General features: G+C 51.0%; 1 protein-coding gene across 1 annotated transcript; it reads left to right on the forward strand.

Annotated features, from left to right (window-relative positions):
* The first annotated feature begins 4,001 nt into the window (after nucleotides 1-4,001).
* Nucleotides 4,002-18,320, forward strand: DVL3 (dishevelled segment polarity protein 3). Its single transcript, XM_054581214.1, has 15 exons — nucleotides 4,002-4,396; nucleotides 9,552-9,621; nucleotides 10,107-10,228; nucleotides 10,349-10,458; nucleotides 10,630-10,765; nucleotides 10,935-11,028; nucleotides 11,206-11,275; nucleotides 11,886-12,025; nucleotides 12,213-12,289; nucleotides 12,409-12,476; nucleotides 12,630-12,779; nucleotides 13,373-13,504; nucleotides 13,678-13,845; nucleotides 16,884-17,099; nucleotides 17,189-18,320. The coding sequence occupies exons 1-15, from the start codon at nucleotides 4,236-4,238 to the stop codon at nucleotides 17,623-17,625; spliced, it is 2,151 nt and encodes a 716-aa protein (XP_054437189.1). The 5' UTR covers nucleotides 4,002-4,235; the 3' UTR covers nucleotides 17,626-18,320.
* Nucleotides 18,321-20,224: the final 1,904 nt, after the last annotated feature.

Consider the following 20,224-nt stretch of genomic DNA (forward strand, 5'->3'; position numbering starts at 1 on the left):
ACTGGACAACAAAAGAATTCCTAGAAATGAAAAAGAAACTTTTCATCTACCGAACCGGAGGACTAAAGAACCAAAAAGGAGGGAGACTGCATCCATACATCCTGATTTTTCAATTGTGACTATTTTCCCTATCCAATTGAATAAGGGAAAGGTTGGAAATAAAGGTAAGAAAATTTGCAAGAAGGTGAAGTCATTTTAAAATAAAAGGAAATTGGATGCTAAAGGAGAAAAAAAATAAAGGCCGAATCCTGAAGGTCCAACATCTAACAGGAACTGCAGGAAGGATGGGGAAAATGGTAGTAATGTTATTAAATAATTCAAGAAAATATTACTAAGTTTCTGGATGGAAAGGGTGCCTATCACAGTGAATGAGCACCAAGGCATATCATCATAAAATTTCAGAACCCCAAGGATGAAGAGAACTTCCTAGACTTCCAGAGAGAATTAAAAATTAGTGTGCAAACGATTAGGAAAATAAAGAGATCAAACTGACCACTTAATAGCCACACTGGAAGACAGAAGACAGTGGATGATACCTTTAAAATTCTGAAGATAAATTATTTTTAAATCAGAATCATTATCAGATTTGTAATTTCTCAGGATTTTTATTTCCCATGTTTTCAAGGGAATTTACCAAATGATGTCTTTACTAAAGCAAAGGAGTATCAAGGAAATGGGAATCCAACATAGAGGAGAGATAATTTTGAGGATGCGGAGAGGTCCTAGAATGGCAGCTGTGCACAGGCCAGGACAGTCATCAGAGCAGACTAGAGCAAGAGGACTGAAGGCTCCAGGGAAGAAAATGGATTTCCTAACATTCAGGCATACCTCATTCTATTGAGCTGGATCTTATTACACTTCACAGAGAGCTGTGTTTTTTTTACAAAATGAAGGTTTCTGGCAAGGCTGCATCGAGCAAGTCTATTGGTGTCATTTTTCCAATACAGTATTTTTAATTAAGGTATGTATATTTTTAAAAGCATAATGCTATTGCCCATTTAACAGACTAAAGTATAGTGCAAACATAACTTTTTAATGCAGTGGGAAACCCAAAAATTCATGTGACTCATTACAATATTTGCTTTATTGTGGTGGTCTGAAGCCGAACCTGCAATATCTCTGAGGTATGCCTGTATTTGAGTGAACAAAACTTGTATTGAGAAACTATCAGATTACGTGGGAAGACAATAATAGGTACGTTATATTACATGAAAAACAAAGCAAAAAAGCAAGGCAATAATGCCAGGAGAAACAAAAAATTATGAAGGAAGCATTTATTCATAGTTGAAATGTCAATACTGAGTAACTATATTGACTTAACCAAAAAGTGGGATTTTACTATTTTAAGAAGTTAGGGGGAGGCGGAAGAAAAATAAATTTATCAATCATAATTAGAAATCAATAAGCAATGTCTAGAATAAATCAGTAAATAGTATAAGCTAAAAAAAATGATACTGGGGTGGGGAGGGAAATGGGACAGGATTGCTGTTAAAAGCTTAATATCATTTGACTATGTGTACATAATGCTTTGTTGGGAGTTTAAAGTAAAGGGAAGGTAGGGTGGTGAACACAACACAATATACAGATGATGTACTATAGAATTGTATGCCTGAAACCTACATAATTATATTAATCAATGTGTATTCATTACCCAATACAATTTAAAAAATAAAGTAAAAAAAGTATGAAATTGAAATATACAAGTTTTGTGCAAGAGTTAGCTAATAGGTTGATTTGTTGAAGTCAAAAATTTAGGCAGCATACATAACAAAAGACTGTAAAGGTATTGGCTAGATCAGCAGTCCCCAACTATTTTGGCACAGGGACCGATTTCATGGAAGACTAGGGACAGATGGTTTCCGGGGTGATTCAAGTGCATTACATTCAAGCTCATCCGCTGTACAGCCTGGTTCCCAACAGGCCACAAACCAGTCCTTGTCCATGGCCCAGAGGTTGGGGACCCCTGGGTGAGATTATAGAGGACTTGCCATGTCATACTAAGGATATTTGGAAAGCACTGGGGAATGTGAAGAAGTTTCTAAAGAGGGGTTTGAAGCAGAAGAGGTGTTTGAAAGAGGTACTTAGTCTTTTTTTTTTTTTCTTTTTAAGATTTTAGTTATTTATTTTTAGAGAGAGGGGAAGGGAAGGAGAAAGTGAGGGAGAGAAAGGGCAATGTGTGTGGTTGCCTCACACATGCTGCCAACTGGGAACATGGCCCACAACCCAGGTATGTGCCCCAACCGGGAATCGAACCAGCAATCTTTGGTTCCCAGGCTGGCGCTTAATCCACTGAGTCACACCAGCCGGGGCTGAAAGGGGCACTTAACCTTGAAATGCTAATTTGGCAATAGTGTACAAAGTGGAATGGGAGGAGCCCTCACTTGTTACTGTGACCTAAAAGCACTTGTATGAGCTGGTCCAGTCTACTCTCAGGCCTCCTCTAACACTATCCCTGTAGTCACAACGGCCTTCTTTTCCTCAAATTTGACCAGTTTATTCCTGCTTTGAGCCCTTATACTTGGCTGTGCTCTTCTCCCAGACCACACCTTCGTATAGCTGCTTCCTTATTAGTTCTAGATTTTAGCTCAAATATAAGAGGTGTTCTCCGACCACCCATAATCCTCTTTCCCCTATTACATCACATCCCTCCATTTTATCTTTTTCACAGCGTTTGTACTTCTGAAGTTTATTGACAAGCCTCCTTCCAGGTAAGTAAAGGTCCTGAGGGCAGTCTTATCTGTCTTATTTTTGCTCTATCTCATGCAGTATTCCTTGCACATAGTAAACACTCAGTATTTATTAAATGAATTAAAAGCTAAGGGAACCCTGGCCAGGTAGCTCAGTTGGTTAGAGAGTCATTCCTATATACCAAGGTTGCAGGTTCGATTTCCAATCAGGGCACATGCAGGAAGTAACCAATAAATGCATAAATCAGTGGAACGACAGATCTCTCTCTAAAAATCAATTTAATTTTATTTTCTTACATTTAAAAACTAAGGCGTGAGGAGATCTGTTAGGAACGGATTATACCTAGTTCTTTTTTCTTTTTAATATCAAAATCAAAGTTTATTTTTAAAGTATAGATGATTGACATACCAGGTATTCTTTAAGCATCAAAGTGAGCTCCAGAATTCTCAACCTTTTTTTTTCCTATCTAAAGCTTTTCTTTTAATTAATTAATTTATTTTTCCAAATACATTTGTCTCCACCTTCCCCCCACCACTTTCCCCTGCCCCCTCCCCCCTCTTCCTCCCTCAATCCTTCCCCACTTTGGCTTTGTTCATGAGTCCTTGCTATATGTTCCTTGACATGCCCCTTCCCTTCCTTTTCCCCTGCCCATCTCTCCCTCCTTCCTTCTTCTCTCTGGATTATACCTAGTTCTGGTTTGAGACTTACTGTCCCAGTCATGAGCCCATCATTCATGCACTCATTCTGCATTCAATCCATTTATTAAACCACTGCTTTACACCTAGGTACTGAGGTTGTAAGAAGAAATCAACATTAGAGCCTGTTCAGTCCTCAAGGAGCTCAATTTGGTAGACTCAGTGACAGCAGCTATGTTTCTTAACAGACCCTAAAAGGCCATGTCGAGGTCACTTTCCCCCAGTGATACATGTCAGAACCGCCGCCCACCCACCTTTGGGGACCAAAGCGACGTCTGCATTACACCCCTCCCAGCTGCAGAGGAGCAGCCGATCCCCGCTGGGTCCAGAGCCTGGGCCTTGAAGAGTCCAGCAACACAGCCATCCTGGTGAGATCGGCCCTTTCGTCTCTGGGGACCTAGGCGACGGCTGCCAAGCTCCCCACAGGCCTGGAACCGGAACGCAGGATCCGGAGAGCGCCGCCGGGCCGGTGGGCGGGGTGTCCGCGGGGCCCGGCTGAGGGCCAGGCCATCTGCTGCGCGGCCAGCGCGGCTCGGCGGCGGCCGAGGGGGGCGGGGCCGCGCCGGGGCGGGGCCGCGCCGGGGCCCGGGTGGGGGAGCCGGCCGGGCCGCAGCCCAGACCCGGGAGGGCCACGGCCACCGGAAGAGTCGCCGTCGCTAGCCGATCTAGGAGAGTGGGGAGCGGAAGCAGCGGCCGCGGCGGCGGTAGGCGGCGCTGGGACCCGGGAGAGGCCGGAGAACAAGGGAGCTGGCTCTGTGGCTAGCCGTGGAGCTGCGCTGAGCCACTGGGCCGCGCCAAGCGCCGCCGCCGCCCGAGAGGCCCGGCCCGGCCGCCGGGCCCGAGGCCGGAGCCATGGGCGAGACCAAGATCATCTACCACCTGGACGGGCAGGAGACGCCGTACCTGGTGAAGCTGCCCCTGCCCGCCGAGCGCGTCACCTTGGCGGACTTTAAGGGCGTTCTGCAGCGACCCAGCTATAAGTTCTTCTTCAAGTCTATGGACGACGATTTCGGGTGAGGATGCACCCCGCCTCGCCTCCGGGGGACCCCGGCCCCTCCGGCTTCTAGGGGCCACTCGGCCAATTTGCATTCCCCTTGCCACACTGGCTTCTAGCCCTGCTCTGGATTCTAGGGGGCGACTCGGCCATTTGGGCTCCCCTTGGTTTTTTTCAGATGCTGAAGTTCCCTGCCTCTCTAGGGACTCTCCTTTCGCTCTTGTGGGTACTTTGCCCCCTCCCCTCCAGTTTAGGGGGACGTGCAACTCCCCAAGAGTAATCAGAGTACCAGCCCAGGAAGCCCCCTCACCTCTCAGAGACCAGCGGCCCACACCGACAGACACACACACCCCCTCCACCCAGTTCCACAACCAGAGTCCCCCGACCTTCCTGCCCAGGGAGCCACCTTTTAACACATCCTTGGGGTGTTTGGCACTCGGCCTTCGCCTTCTCCATCTTTTCAGCTCCACAACTCCGAGCCATATTTGGAGTACCGGGCATCTCAGGGCTGTGCTGTGGGACTTTGAACTGAGGGGAGGAGGAAGCTAGGGGTGCTCAGGCGCCTGGCTGTAAGCTAAGGCCTGCAGACCTGATGTTTATTTAGCCGTTCCCCCTTCTCTTGTGGGGTGTGGGGGGTGTAGTCAAGGGAGCAATGCCTGACCCCTAAAGAGGAGTCCCCACTAGCCCAGGTGCTGATTTCCTCTCAGAATTGGGGCCTTTTTCCTCCAGATGGTGGCCTTGGAAAGGGCCTCAGAGCCTGGGTGGGAGGGTCTGGAAGAGTCTTGGTGTTTGTCTTCCTTCCCTGGCGGGGTCTTCTCCTCCGCCCAGCTGTGGGGCTTTGGACAAGCAGAGTTTGGGAGCAAGGACTTCCCCTTTAAGAAGGGATGGAATGTTGGAGCCGGAAGGTTCTGTAGCAGCTGGCCTAGGAGGGGGAGCCTGGCCATCCCCTCACACCCCCCACCACCAACTCCTAGGGGACTGGGGGAGGAGGAGGCCCCCACACTAACTGGGCGCCGGGCCTGGAGGCCTGTGGGGAAGGCCTTCCCGGGCCCGCCAGGCCTAAAGGCAGCCTCTCTGGCCCTAGCCTGAGGCCTGCATACTCTCTGGAGCCAAGACCGAATGAGGGAAGACAGTCTTCTCTCCCCCATGTTCATCAGTCTGGCTTCTCTCCCGTGACCCCAGCTCTACTGGCCCTGGAAAGCAAGCATCTTCTCTCTCCTCTGCCTGGCATGTTTTGCTGTCACCTTTCCCCCTGGAACTCAGGGTTTGATGAGCCCGTGAGCTCATATGTGTGAAAGTGCTTCTAACTATTCTTGTTTCTGTTGTTGTTATACTTACCCTGGGGTGGGGAACTCCTGGTGTGTAATGATTGTCTAGCCTTGGTCCAGAGACAGACACCCCTGATTGGAAGATTCTAAGGAGGGATGAATCGATCTGCAGGCGGGGGTGGTAAGAGAAGAATAGGGTTAGGAGAAACCGAGATACTGCCCCAGGGTATGGGATCAGGGCAAAGCAGCTGGAGCCCAGTGTGCCGGGCTACCCTGGGGCCAGCTCCCATTCTTGCCAGGGCGCTGTCGAGCCAGGCCTAACTGCAGTCACACGAGGGCCCCCATTACATCCACTCACTGTTGACTTAATAGTGGTCTTTAAACTCACTGTCAGTCCACTCACCCTTTTGTAGCTTGACCAAATCAGTTATATGAAATCACCCGTCTGATTTTCCATTTATATGTATTTCTATGATATGTTAAAAATAAATATTAACTATTGAATTAAGCAGTGTTCATTCAGGTAACTCCTGAACACATCTCGCATACATCACTGGTACTTGAACCATCCTTTGCAAAATATCAGAGCAGGCCATTTTAATAGGACTGAGAACAATGCTAAAAGCAAAGTGGAACAGCTCTGATTTTGTTTTTATCCCCAGAAGGATTAATGAGCAGACCCGGAAGGGTCATCTCAGAGGACTAATAGCTGAGGAATAGAGGAATGTATGTGCGTGTGTATTTATGCATTTATTTAACAAACTCTTTTTATGGTGCTTCTTATAGTGTACCTGGCACCGGTCTAAGTGCTTTTCAAATTTTTACTCATTTAATGCTCTTAACAGCCCTATGAAGCAGTTAGTAATATCCTCAGTTTACAGATGAGGGAACGAGAGCACAGAAACCAGAAAGTAACTTACCCAAGATCACACAGTCTGGCCAGTTAGTGGCAGAGCTTGATGCAACATCAGGAATCTGGCTCCAAAGTCTACAGCCTTAATCACACAACTGTAGGTATAATTATCATCACCATTTCACAGATGCCAGCTCTCTGAGGGAGATGCCGAGCCTTGACCAACTGTAGAGGGATAGGGCTGCCACTTATCCTAGCCCCCTGAGAGGAAGGTCAGGCAGAGGACCGTAACCCCTACTGACTGATGGGAAAGCAGGTGAGAGCAGGAAAGCTGCTGTCTCTCCATGCCCTCCAGGCTCACCCTCTGAGCTACTGGTTTGTGAGGCCCGAGGACTCCCCACCTCCCATCTGGTCTCCAGAAGTATTTGTCAGGCTCGGGGTAGGCCCAACCCTCTTACGTTACTTGGGAAATGGAGGAAGAATAAACTTGTTTAGCACTGAGGAGATAGTGGATAGAAGAACAAGGTACCCATTGCTAGAATGGCCTTGAGCTGTGGGAGGGGGTAGCATGGGAAGTGGGTTACTAATTATGTTGCTAATTATGTTGCTCCCTGCTCCCTGTCACACAGTGTCCTGCCTCTGGGCCTTCTGCCTGCATCATACTTCTTCCCCTGGCTTCTCCATGTCCAAATTCCCCTGTCATCTGGGTTGAGCTTTTAAAGTGATGGTACCTTATTCTAGTTATCTGTATACCTACTTTGCTCCTAGTCAGGACCCGATACCCTCGTAATACTCAGCAGATGTCTGTCAAGTGAACACCTCTGCTGGTCTTACTGCCCTGACCACTTCCCACATGTAATAGGCTTATGTGAGCTGTGCAGTGGATGGTAACCTCTGAGAACAAGGCCGGCTCCAGCCCTGAAGCTTCTTGAAGTTCATAGAATGGCAAGCACAGGACTTAAAACTCACTGGACTCTCAGCAAAGGCTTTTTAATTGCGAGAACAATGAATAATGAGCAGATTTGTTTGGTCCCTGCCCTTACAAACTTATACCTAATTAGAAAGAGAGTATATATTCTGCTAAAAATTGACAAAGTTAAAAAACTAGCCTTTATTGTATGCCTGGACTGTGCCAGGCATTTATAAATCCCATTTACCAGTATGAGACAAAGGCTTGGAGAAGTTAAACTTCTGTAAGATGGGAAGGCTAATGAGTAGCAGAATTGGAATTTGAACCCAGATTCATCTGACTCCATTTGGGAGAGGGGGTGTGTATATGTGAGTGCAATGGAACCCAGAGCCATTTAGCTCCACTGTGGGGGGTAGGGGCTTGTCTGAGTCCCCCAAGGCTGCCACAGATCAGCTGATCGTTGTGAGTCAGCAAAGCCTTGGCGACCTGTCAGTGACCCCCAGAAAGAGAGGAAACATCTGTAGCTGGAGCTGTGTGGTGGGGCCTGTTGGGGAAGGGGGTTGTGGAGTCTCAGCGGCAGTTTCCCACCATAGGGAGACCCTCTCCAAAGCAGGTCACAGAGTCCCTGCCATGTGGCCCAAATACCCCCTTTTCCTTTAAGCTGCAACTCCCATAGGGGGCTGCAAGCTTTAGGGTACCGCACAGCCAGACCAGCTGATCGTTCTGAGGGACCTCTCTCTCTGTCCCTTCTTTCCAGCCTCTTCTGTCTCCAGGCTTTCTGCCATGATGGAGCTGAACAGGATGATTTGAGCTGCTTTCTTGGGGTCGCTGTGGGGTTGGAAATGGTGGAAGAGCCAGAGCTGAATGGGAGGGAGGAGGGTAAGCTCGGCCTTCGAACTTGGCTGTGAGTCCAAGAATGTGAGCATCACAAGGAGCCAAGCACGTTCCCAGCTCTGGGCAGAAGCTCTTCAAGAACAGAGAGACTGGGCTTCCCAGCCTCCTTCCTTGCTGTCTTCCCTGTCTGCTCACAACTCCGGTCATGTGTCTTCTTCTTGCTCCTAATCACGTCTTTCCATCTCTGTACTCCTGGGTGTTTGATGCCGTCTCAGGGCCCTCAGAGTTTTCCAGTTTCTTTCATTGGCCCCAAACTGTAGTCATGATCTGACTTCTTGCCTCGCTGCGTACCTGGGACCACCTCCCACCCCCGTGCCCCACATCGCTGTCTTCTCCACCCCACCCTCCACAGACTCATGTCGCCTCTGTTCTTGTACAGGAAAGAATGTGAAACACCGTGGAGAGTGCAGGTGTGGGAATCAAACAAGCTTGGGGTTGAATTCCAGTTCGACAGTTTCTAGCTCTGTGACTTGGAACAAGTTACTGAATGTTTCTCAGTTCCTTATTCATAAAATGGGGGTCGTATAGTCTGTACAATGGGGCTGATGTAAAGATTGTGTATTATAACTGTAAGGAGAGAAGGTGGTTTAATTGGAAGGAATAAAGCCTTTGGAGTCAGGCTAACTATGATTCAAATTCCAGCACTTCACTTATTAGTGGTGTGAGCCTTAGCTTCCCCATCTGTATCTATCTTATAGCATTGCCGCAATAAATGAACAAAGTAAAGTGTTCATCCAGTGCTTGACCCATAATACATGCTCAGTAAATGAGAGCAGTTGTTTCTATTATCATAATGGCAGTAGAGGGTATTCAGTAAATGCCTTCCCCCATTTTCTTTCCTAATTTCCTTAAATTTCTCCTCCACACCTCCTAGAAGAATGTCAGGATTCCCAACTGAGAAGGAAAGGACGGTAATGAGGGTGTGCTTTTCCTAGTTTAGGGTCAGAGGGAAAGAACAAGTCCAGCCCATGAGAGCCTTTTTGGGGATGAGTGAAGTGCTCTGAAGATTCTAGGGAGTGGCTGCACCCACGGGGGATAGTGATTTGTCAGGAGTCATTTGCAATCACCTGATGACTGAGAGGACACCCCAGGAAGGCAGCTGGGTCACCGCCACCCACACTCCCATTGAACAGGCTTATGCTGGGGTTTTGATTCCCAGTTTAGGTGGAGGAGCCCCTGAGAGTTGGGATTATAAGGACACCTCCATTTCCACCTAAGAAAACTCATGATACCCACTCTTCCCCTGCAGAGTGGTGAAGGAGGAGATCTCAGACGACAATGCCAAGCTGCCCTGCTTCAATGGCCGGGTGGTGTCCTGGGTAAGGAGCCTTCCCCAGCCCTGCTCTGCTCACGTTCCTGCAGTGGGCTGGATGGAGGAAAGCCCTCGCTAAGATTACAGCTTATGGTTTTATGCTTCAATATCTGAATCCACCCCAGATTCTGTAGCCTTGGAGAAAAGTGGAGGAGTAGTGTGAAGGAGGAAGGGCAGATACAAAAACATGCATTGCAGACAAAATTGTCTCCTATGCCCTTCGCAGCACTTTACCTCAGGTTCCCTTCTGTCACCTGCTGACCTCTGCCTTGGACCCTTGTTCTCTGCCCCCATCCCACTTCACCAGCCCCTGCTTCCCTGCCACCCTATCACCCTGGCAATCAGTCTGCTGTCCTCGCATAGCCCTGCCTCTTCTCCTTTCATGTCCCCTGCTTCATTTGCCCCAAGCCTGCATGCCCTGCCAGAAGCCAACTATTGTACTTCTCCCTGGCCCCCCTGTGCCATACTACCTACCCATTTTCTCCCCATCAGCTGGTGTCAGCTGAGGGCTCACACCCAGAGCCAGCTCCCTTCTGTGCTGATAACCCATCGGAGCTGCCACCGCCCATGGAACGCACAGGAGGCATTGGGGACTCCCGGCCCCCCTCCTTCCAGTGAGTGTGACCTGAGAGTGGGCAGGGCCTGTGGGGGAGGACCACGTCAGCTCAGCCCAGGGCTGGGGGAGGGAGCCCCCAGCCTGCCCCCTCCCCCACCAAGTCCTCTCTTCCCCGCAGCCCTCATGCTGGAGGGGGCAGCCAGGAGAACCTGGACAATGACACAGAGACGGACTCCTTGGTGTCTGCCCAGAGGGAGCGGCCGCGCCGGAGGGACGGCCCAGAGCACAGTGCGTCTACACCCTCCCACTCCCGTGCCCTCCCCACAGCTTCTACTCAGCTGCCCACCTCTTTGCCCAGCTTCCTGAGCACTGACCCCAGTGCAGCTCCTGGCTTGTGCCTCTCTCCTCCCTTCCCTCTGCACTGGGCACTGTGAACCAAGCTGCCTCCATTTCCTACAGCAACCCGGCTAAATGGAACCGCAAAGGGGGAACGGCGGCGAGAGCCAGGGGGTTATGACAGCTCATCCACCCTCATGAGCAGCGAGTTGGAGACCACCAGCTTCTTTGATTCAGAGGAGGATGACTCCACCAGCAGGTGGGGCTTTGGTTTCATGGGTACTGTGGGGCAGGTGACCCCTGAGGAACCCTGAACCCTGGGGATACTGGGAGGGATGTGGCCTTTGTGCTGAGAACCTAGGCCCTGCAGTGCCTCTTATGGGGCTGGGCTAGGCCAGCCTGGTGGGGAACGACTGTGGGCCCCACAGGTTCAGCAGCTCCACAGAGCAGAGCAGTGCCTCACGCCTGATGAGAAGACATAAGCGGCGACGGCGGAAGCAGAAGGTTTCCCGGATTGAGCGGGTATGGGGCTTGGGATGCTAGGGGTGGGTGGTGCTTCCGTAGATCCCCTTCCCTTGGATCAGTGTTTAGAACCTTAGGAGGGAGGTGGTGCTGAGGGCTCACCTTGAGGAGGAGCTAGGAGGGAGCAGTGAGTTCCTGTCACCCTTGCCTGCTGCTCAACGTCTCTGTCTATTTCAGTCCTCATCCTTCAGCAGCATCACGGACTCCACCATGTCCCTCAACATCATCACGGTGACTCTCAACATGGGTGAGTCTGGTGAAACAACACACTTAAGTGCCTACTCTGTGCCAGACACTGGGCAGACCCAAGGAGTTCAAAGAGGCACAAGATATGTTCCCTGCTCTCAAGGAGTTCTCTCTCATAAACATAAACTGATTATTTCAGTATTTCATGATCACAACTATTATAGGGAGAAGAGAAAAGCATCAGGGAAGGCTTCCTGGAGGAAGTGATTTCTGATTCCTTCCTCCTTCCCATTTTTCAGCCATTGCATTCTTGCTCTCTTGATTTCTGCCCTAAGTACTTTTTTTAGGAGAGGGCTGGGTGTGGTGAAAAGAGCCCCAACTTTGCTTGGAATTTAAATCTGAGTTTGAGTACTGGTTTTGCCACTTAATGGCTTAGAAAAGTCACTTAACTTCTCTGAACCTCAGTTGTCTACTCTGTAAAATGAGACTGAGAATCCCTGCCTCACATCCAGTAAGGAATTAAACAAAAGCCTATTTGAGCATGCTGAACACAGTGCCTGATCCCAGTTCAATAAATGTTAGTTCTCATCCCTTTCTACTCTCTCTAATAAGGGGCTCAGAATTTGGGTAGGAACCTTTCTCCCCTCTCAAGGTCTTATTACTCCCTGTAGAAAAGTATAACTTCTTGGGCATCTCCATTGTGGGCCAAAGCAATGAGCGCGGTGACGGAGGGATCTACATTGGCTCTATCATGAAGGGTGGGGCCGTGGCTGCTGATGGACGCATCGAGCCAGGAGATATGCTGTTACAGGTACCATTGTCCACCATGGCTGGTGGTGTGGATAGGGAGTTGGGGAGATGTACCCTCCGTGCCCTCACATTCTTCCTACCCTATTCAGAGGTCCCTTCTTGGTGGGGGAAGACCCTCTGATCCACCAAGCTTCCCTAACCCCTTCCCCAGCACAGCTGCTCATCCCACTCCTGGTCCTCTTTCCCAGGTAAACGAGATCAACTTTGAGAACATGAGTAATGATGACGCAGTCCGGGTACTGCGGGAGATTGTGCACAAACCGGGGTATGGATGGGATGGGGCATTGCAGAGGCGGGGGCGGGGCGGGCATTCCGGCTCTCAGGCAAGGGGCTTGGTGTGGTCTCCACACAGCCTGCCCTTACTAGGGACACCCTTGCTTTCAGGCCCATCACCCTGACTGTAGCCAAGTGCTGGGACCCAAGTCCACGTGGCTGCTTCACGCTGCCCAGGAGTAAGTGGATGGGAGACTTGGCCCTGAACTGGTGCCTGGCATACGTGAGCTCTGTCTCTCCTGCCTTCTGTGGTGTCCTGAACCCTCATACCTGCCCTTTTGACCCAGCACTGGGCAGGGTGGGCAGCCCCAAACCTCTCATCCTCCCTACAGGCGAGCCCATCCGGCCCATTGACCCTGCGGCCTGGGTCTCCCACACTGCAGCCATGACTGGCACCTTCCCTGCCTACGGCATGAGCCCCTCCCTGAGCACCATCACCTCCACCAGCTCCTCCATCACCAGCTCCATCCCTGACACAGAGCGTGAGTGTCCAACCCTGTCCCCTGGCCCCAGCAGACAGGCCCAGGTGAGAGGGACTGATGAAGGTCCATGTGGAGACTCTTGCTTGAAGTCAGAGGGGGCTGGAGAGGGGACTTAGCTCATTCCAACTACCTCATACTGCAGCTTCCCTCAGTGGACACTCTACCCTCACTAAACAGTGTTTGCTTCTGAACCAGTGTTGAGCACCCAGTGGGCCTCAGTTTCCTCTTGTAAAATGGGACTAGTGATGTGCACTTTACCAGATTTCAGGGGGTTAATGAGAGGATGTAAGTGAAGCACTGGTCACAGTGTGTGACATAAACTAAGCATGCAATGACTGCCGTTTTTATTATAATATACCCATTATGCATTATACTAAGCACCTTCGTTTATGCTGTTTAATTCTTTTCAAACATTTTTGTAAAATAGATGTTAAATTCCCTATTTTTACAGAAGGAGAAACTGAGTGTCCAAGAAGTCAGTAAGTTGCCCAACACTGGTCCATATTTATTAGGCAGTAGAGCTGGAATGCAAACTCCTGTCTGCCTAACTCCACAGTCCCTTCCCACCTCACCATTTTGCCTCCCGCCCCCAGGCCTAGACGACTTCCACCTGTCCATCCACAGTGACATGGCCGCCATCGTGAAAGCCATGGCCTCCCCTGAATCAGGCCTGGAAGTCCGAGACCGCATGTGGCTCAAGATCACTATCCCCAACGCATTCATCGGTGAGAGGTCCCCATGGTGGGATGAAGGAGGGGGTGGGCAGTGAGGGAGCAGGACAGGCTGGGGGCCCAAGAACTCCCTTGACCTGGAACCAGGCCCAGCCTCATGGCCTCTGTGAGACCAGATCAGCCCAAGTCAGGTGGGCTTCCCAATCAAATGGCGGCCCTGCCCCCAGGCTCAGATGTGGTGGACTGGCTGTACCACAATGTGGAAGGCTTCACTGACCGGCGAGAGGCCCGCAAGTATGCCAGCAACCTGCTGAAAGCCGGCTTCATCCGCCACACTGTCAACAAGATCACCTTCTCTGAGCAGTGCTACTACATCTTCGGCGACCTCTGCGGCAGTATGTGCCTTCCTACCTCCTTGCCCTGTCTCCTGGCTGGGAGTGGGGTGGTGCCCAGGGATGTGGCAGCAAACGCGAGGGAACCCAGAAAAGTGGGCAGCAGAGCTGGGGTCCCAGCTCAAGGCCTGGGGGTTTTGTGGTGGAAGCAGAGCCCTGTTCAGCTTCTTCACCTGCCTGCATCCCCCGGGAGGGGCTGGCTTTTTCTAAGTGCCTGTTCTGTGCCTGGCACCATGCTGATTGTTCCTAAAGCATCACCTCACTCTATCACTCAGTCCTCACAACCTCCTCTCACCCTCAGGGAGATGGATTACTTTTCCTGTATTCAGAGGAGGAAACTGGGACATGTAGAAGTTAAATAGCCTACCCTGGGTCTCACAGCTAGAAGCAGAGGAGCTAGGCCATGGGCCCAGGTCTTTCTGGCTCCAGAACCCTTGTTCTTCCCACTGTCCAGGGCTGACCAGTGTGTGATACTGGAGAAACTGTCTCAGCAAAGCTAGAGTTCCTATCCTTGGCCCCTGCTCAGTCTCCCAGCATCAAATAGGTTCTACCAGGGCAGGACCTAGGACTGGCCTGAGGCCCCAAGTCCACAGCTTTCTCAGGCCCTTGTTGGGGCGCTCTGTCTCAAAATAGAGTTGGAGAAGCTATCAGGGCCAGGTTGTAGACGACTCTGCAAACTATACTGAGAAATTGGACTTGATCCTTAAAGAGTGCAAAGCCAATGAGGGTTATCAACAGAGGTCTGCATGAAACCCCGCCCCCTTCTCTTTCTGAACTCAAGGATAGCCCTTGGGAAGGGGAGTCTTCAAAACAGGACAGCCATGCCCCGGCTGGGAGCTGAAACCCTCTCCCAGCAGCCACCTCTGCCTGAGAGAACCTTCTCTCACTCCTGTGGTGCTGGCTGAAGGCCAAAAGCTAACTCTTAAAATGCTTCAGATTCGATTCTAGGGACTAGAAAAGCTGGTCTGCAGAGCACAGGTCTTGGTGGAGGGTGGGTCCCTGGCCCTCAGCAGCTCCAGTGCTGTCCCATGGAGTAGAGATAGATGCACAGAGATGCACAGGGTTTGGAGTTAAATAGCTCCAAGTTCAGATCCTAGCTCCACCCTTAGTGTGTGAACATGAGTGAGTGACACAGCTTCTTGGTGCCTTAATTTGTTATCTGTTAGGTGGAGGTAACAGTAGAATCTAACTCATAGAACTGTTTTGAGGATGATACAATGTATATAATGCTTTTAGCACCAAGTTTGGACCACAGTAAGTGCCCTAAAAAAGTTGTCCATTATTCATATATTTAATTGATTCTAAGATGAACTCTTGTTTTCACATTTTAGTATCTTTGAAATTGAGTGCATCTTATAATCAGTGACTTCTTAGACTCGATCAAATGTGGTTATTGTCATCCTTAGCCCTGCCCTCAAATTTCCAGGGACACATGCTTTTCAGAATAGCTGCGGCTTTTGCTCAAGAGACATTGTTCCATCCCTGGGGCCTCCTGAATCTTCCAGCCATGGACCAAGGCCACCAGCAGCTCAGGGAGATGCTGACAGAACAGGCCTTTTCCTTCTCACTGGCCAAGGTGTCCTAAGCGGGGAGTGTGGCAGGCTCAAAGGGAAGAGCTGAGGAGCCCCAGCTCTTCAGGGGGCAGGCCCAATGGTAGCCGCAGGAGCACAGAATCACTCCCTTTGGGACGACAGTGTGGAGGCTGAAATAGTCATCAGCTCCTCGAGCATGAGCCAAGGTCAACCCCTGCTTCCCACCACCATCGCTGCCGCCACCCTCCGTGCTAGCTGCTGGCCTTGACAAGTTCATGGCTTGGCTGGCAGATTTCACTGGCTGCTTTACCCCCTCAGAGCCCCCTCTCCTTATCTCTTCTCCCCGGGAAGGCTGGGCTGGCTGACTTAAGGGCTTGGAACAAAGGGCTGAATCTAATTGGCAGCTGGCCCCTGGGGCAGTTCGAGCTCTCTCAGAGCTCTGGCACCAGTACAGACAAGGTGTGAGCGAGGGGTGTTCACGGCAGGCTATTAGTGCTAGTGGCCCCTTATACTCCCTTCCAGGTAGTTCCAACATTGATAGGGGCATCCTTGCCCTTAACGGGTACACAGTTAACTGGGGGAGGCAGAGTCATGAAAGAAGCCATGTCAATACAGTGAGACAAGTGGTACGAAGCGCCAGGCCTGGCTGGGAATGGGGCGGAGAGCGCAGAGGAGGCACTGAAATTGTTCTCTTTTTGGGCCCTTCCTACCCCACCTTCCCCCTCCCCAGCAGCACCAGAAAATTGATTTAGGCCAGTCACCTCCTACATGGGAAGGCTCTGAAAGGCCGTATGTTCATTCTGGTTGTGTGTGTGTGGTGAAGGGTGAGGGCAAAATTTCACCTAAATTTCTCCAAACTGCTGCTTACTCCTTACTAATAACCTCATTTGGGAATGTAAGAAAGTAAGCAACTTTTAGATTCTGTTCTGGCTGAAGTTGAGGTTGACCTCAGGCTGGTCATTAAACCTCTCTGGACTGCACTTAACATTCGCATGAGATGAAGTACTATGTATTGTGCCTATCAAATTGCAGGTATGCAGTACCTGGTGGTCTGATATTTCAGCCTCCCACATTCCCCTTACCTTTTACCCTCCAAGTGATCAGGGGAGAAAATTGCCGAATGAGTTTTGCCCCTTCCAGTCCACTGAGGAAGGAGGACAAACTGCCACAAGGTTGATAGGAGCTCTCCATGGGACTGGGAGTTCAGTGTCAGGATTTGGCATTAGAGCTGCTCCCAGGTGGCCACTGGGGGCCTCCCTGAGAAGGGTTTCCCTGGGACTGTCTTGGCAGCGCCTTCCTCTCTGCCATTTCTGCTGGATGGCAGAGGGAGCCTGAAGGAGTGAGAGACCTCTGTCTGGCCTATGCCGCCTCCCATTCTGGCGGGAAACTAACACTGCTGTTGCTGTCATCTCAAATGCACCCACCCAACCTACGCTCAGACCTCTCCTGACATTGTGGTACCACCGTATAGGAGAGTTCCAATATCCGGCCTTCTTCTGCCCTCCGCAGACATGGCCAACCTATCTCTCCACGATCACGATGGCTCCAGCGGAGCCTCTGACCAGGACACACTGGCCCCGTTGCCGCACCCGGGGGCCGCCCCGTGGCCCATGGCTTTCCCTTACCAGTACCCGCCACCCCCGCACCCCTACAACCCGCACCCAGGCTTCCCGGAGCTGGGGTACAGCTACGGCGGGGGCAGCGCCAGCAGTCAGCACAGTGAAGGTAAGCTGGATGGGGACCACGGGCAAGCCCCCGGCTTCCTCCGCAAGCTCTTGAGCATCCGCGACCCCGTCCCTACCTGTCCCCAACAGGCAGCCGGAGCAGTGGCTCCAACCGTAGCGGCAGCGACCGGAGGAAGGAGAAGGACCCGAAGGCCGGGGACTCGAAGTCGGGCGGCAGCGGCAGCGAGTCGGACCACACCACGCGCAGCAGCCTGAGGGGGCCGCGGGAGCGGGCGCCCAGCGAGCGCTCGGGGCCCGCCGCCAGCGAGCACAGCCACCGCAGCCACCACTCGCTGGCCAGCAGCATGCGCAGCCATCACACGCATCCGAGCTATGGCCCCCCCGGCGTGCCCCCTCTCTACGGCCCCCCCATGTTGATGATGCCCCCACCGCCCGCGGCCATGGGACCCCCGGGAGCCCCTCCAGGCCGTGACCTGGCCTCGGTGCCCCCTGAACTGACCGCCAGCAGACAGTCCTTCCGCATGGCCATGGGAAACCCCAGTGAGTTCTTTGTGGATGTGATGTGAGCAGGGCCCCTCCCCCACTTCATCCCACCCCTAACCTGGCTGGCTGCGTCCCTCTCTCCAAATGTCCAGTCTTTTTTACTTTGTCTGGTACCTGAAAGGGAAATAAACGGAACTAAATCTAGGCGCGCTAACTGCTCGCTGGGCTCAGCGAGGGCGGGGCGAACCCACCCATCGCTAATGCAGCCCCTAACCTGCCACCAGCCCCAGCCTGTCCCTCTGAGCACTAATCGCTGCCCAGGACTTCCCAGGATCCTTGATGTTCCTGGGACCCGACTTGCTGGTGCTGCTTCTTACTCCATTCACCCGAGCATACGCTTGAGGAATTGACCGGAGCGGTGCCCTTGAGGGCCTGCTGAGCCGCGTATCCCCCACCTTTTCCCCCAACTCAGATCCCTCTCACCATTCATTCAGCTACACCATCTCACTAGTAACCTCATCTCCTTGAGCATGTGTGCCAATTTCTTGACTTTCACCCACAGTGCTAACACCAAAAAACCAAAACCTGTTTTATCGGCTCCTCCTAATTGTCCCTTGCCTGCTGCCTAACTGTCCCTTGCCTGCTGCTTGTACCCTACAGCTGTGGTCACCTTTAGTAACAATCCATGCTCTTGCCTGTGCTGAGCCCTTACCAGAAGCACAGTGGGAGCTTTAGTTGCCTGATCTGCTAGTGGCTTCCAGGAAGCATCTATGCTCTACCCGCCCCCCCGCCCCCACCACTGCCACCCCTTGCCTGCAATTGTATGGTGGCTCCTTCAGACCCCTAACCCCACTAACCAGCAGGCTCATCTCGCCTCTGGGCCTGAAACGTTTCTTTTCTTTCTTTTTTTTCCTCCCCCAATTTTTCCTGGGCCTGGAGCAGCCAAGAATTTCGGGCTGTTTGACTTTCTGTGAGCCCCCAACGAGGGGAGGCCCAGCCTTCGAGGAGACCAGAAACCCTGCTTCAGCAGCCCCTCAGGGCTTCCCAAGGATATTTAGCCCCCAGACCCACACTTCAACATGTTGAGTCACTAGGCTTCTGGGGATGGTCCTAGCCTCTTGCCCATGTATGAGAGAGTCTGTTCGCCTTTCCAGAGGGTGTGCGTGCTCTCTTTCTCTTTTACACGTATGTGCACACACACACAGGTGCCTATGCAAATCCACTTAAGTCTCAGGGCTGGTCCCTGCCCAGAGGGCTGGCCCCTCTCCTGATCCCCCAGGTTGTGTGTGGGCTGGTCCCCTGACTTACCTCTGCCATTTCTCCCCTTCCTCATCGCCCTCAGGCCTCCCCCATATGTCCTCATCATCTTCCTACCTGGATAGAGCCCATAAACTGGGCTCAGCAGAGGACTCCCCAGACAACTAACTGGCTGTTCTCACCCGGCCCCCTGCCACATACATACACTTTTCTCTTTTCACAGTCACCGTGATACCCCAGAGTATATTTGGGCAGGGGTACTTCTGGGACTTCCAGATATAGTGCCAGGCTTTTATTTTTTACCCTTACTTTCTAGTTTAAACAAGTCATGACATTCTCTTTAAGCCTCTTCTATAAATCTTCCTGGCTCACTGAGGCGTCTACATTTTCAGAACTAGGGTGTCAAGAGTGAGATGTGCTAAATTTCAGGCTTTGGGACAAACCAGTGTGGGGACATTTTGGCATTCATTTATGTGACGAATACTTTCTGGGGTTTTTGGTAAGTGATGGCTGTGTTGGAATTTTGACTCAGTCTGGCCTGCCTTCTGGCAGCTCTGGTTTGCTCCCAACCCAGACCATGGCTTCCTCTAGCTATCACTACAAGGCTGCCTCCTGTACTTCTCTTTCTTCTCAGATTCTGCCATGTCTGACTTTACTGAGAATTCTTCCACTATTGTTCATGCCTTCAGTAGGTCCTCCTGGTGTTCTATTTTCTGTCCATTCCTCTTCCCTGTTTACTCCCCAAATGGTGTCATCCATCTGGATGTCCTTAACTGCCTTTGGTATGCTGGTGATTCTCAAATATATATCTTCATCCCCAACTGACCTCCAATCTTTAGATCTGTGCTTTTATTACCCACTGGACATCTCCATGGACATGTCCATATGGACTCAATTCAATCCCTCCACCTCCTGAATTCCAGTCCTAGTTGCCTTCACCATCTACATAGGCTCACCAACTAGAAACATTTATGGGCTTAAATCCCTTCCCGTGTTGTGCTATTCAGCAGATCATATCCATTCTACTCCAACAATCGTTCTTCAATTTGGCCCTTCTCCCCTCTGCCTCTACTCTAGTTCACAGGAGCATGGGATTAGGAATCAGGTTGTTCTGGGTTTGAATCCCAGCTCTCCTACTTTTTGGTTGCGTGATAGGAGAGTTATTTAATCTCTCTGAGCCTCAGTTCCCTCATACATAAAATTATGATAATAATACCTACCTCACAGGGTTGTTGTGAGGATTTAAATTAGATATTGTACGAAAAGTGCCTAGCACGGTGCCTGGCACACAGTAGAATAGGTGCTCAATAAATGGTAGCTATTATTATTATTATTATTATTATTATTTGCTCTAAATTGGTAAGGATTTAGGGTATTTATTGAAGATAAAGCTTTGGGAAAGATAGGAATGAAGCCTTGTGTGTT

Source organism: Pteronotus mesoamericanus, unplaced genomic scaffold, assembly GCF_021234165.1.
Source record: "Pteronotus mesoamericanus isolate MK-2021 breed Mesoamerican mustached bat unplaced genomic scaffold, CSHL_Meso_final contig_116, whole genome shotgun sequence".
NCBI lineage: Eukaryota > Metazoa > Chordata > Mammalia > Chiroptera > Mormoopidae > Pteronotus > Pteronotus mesoamericanus.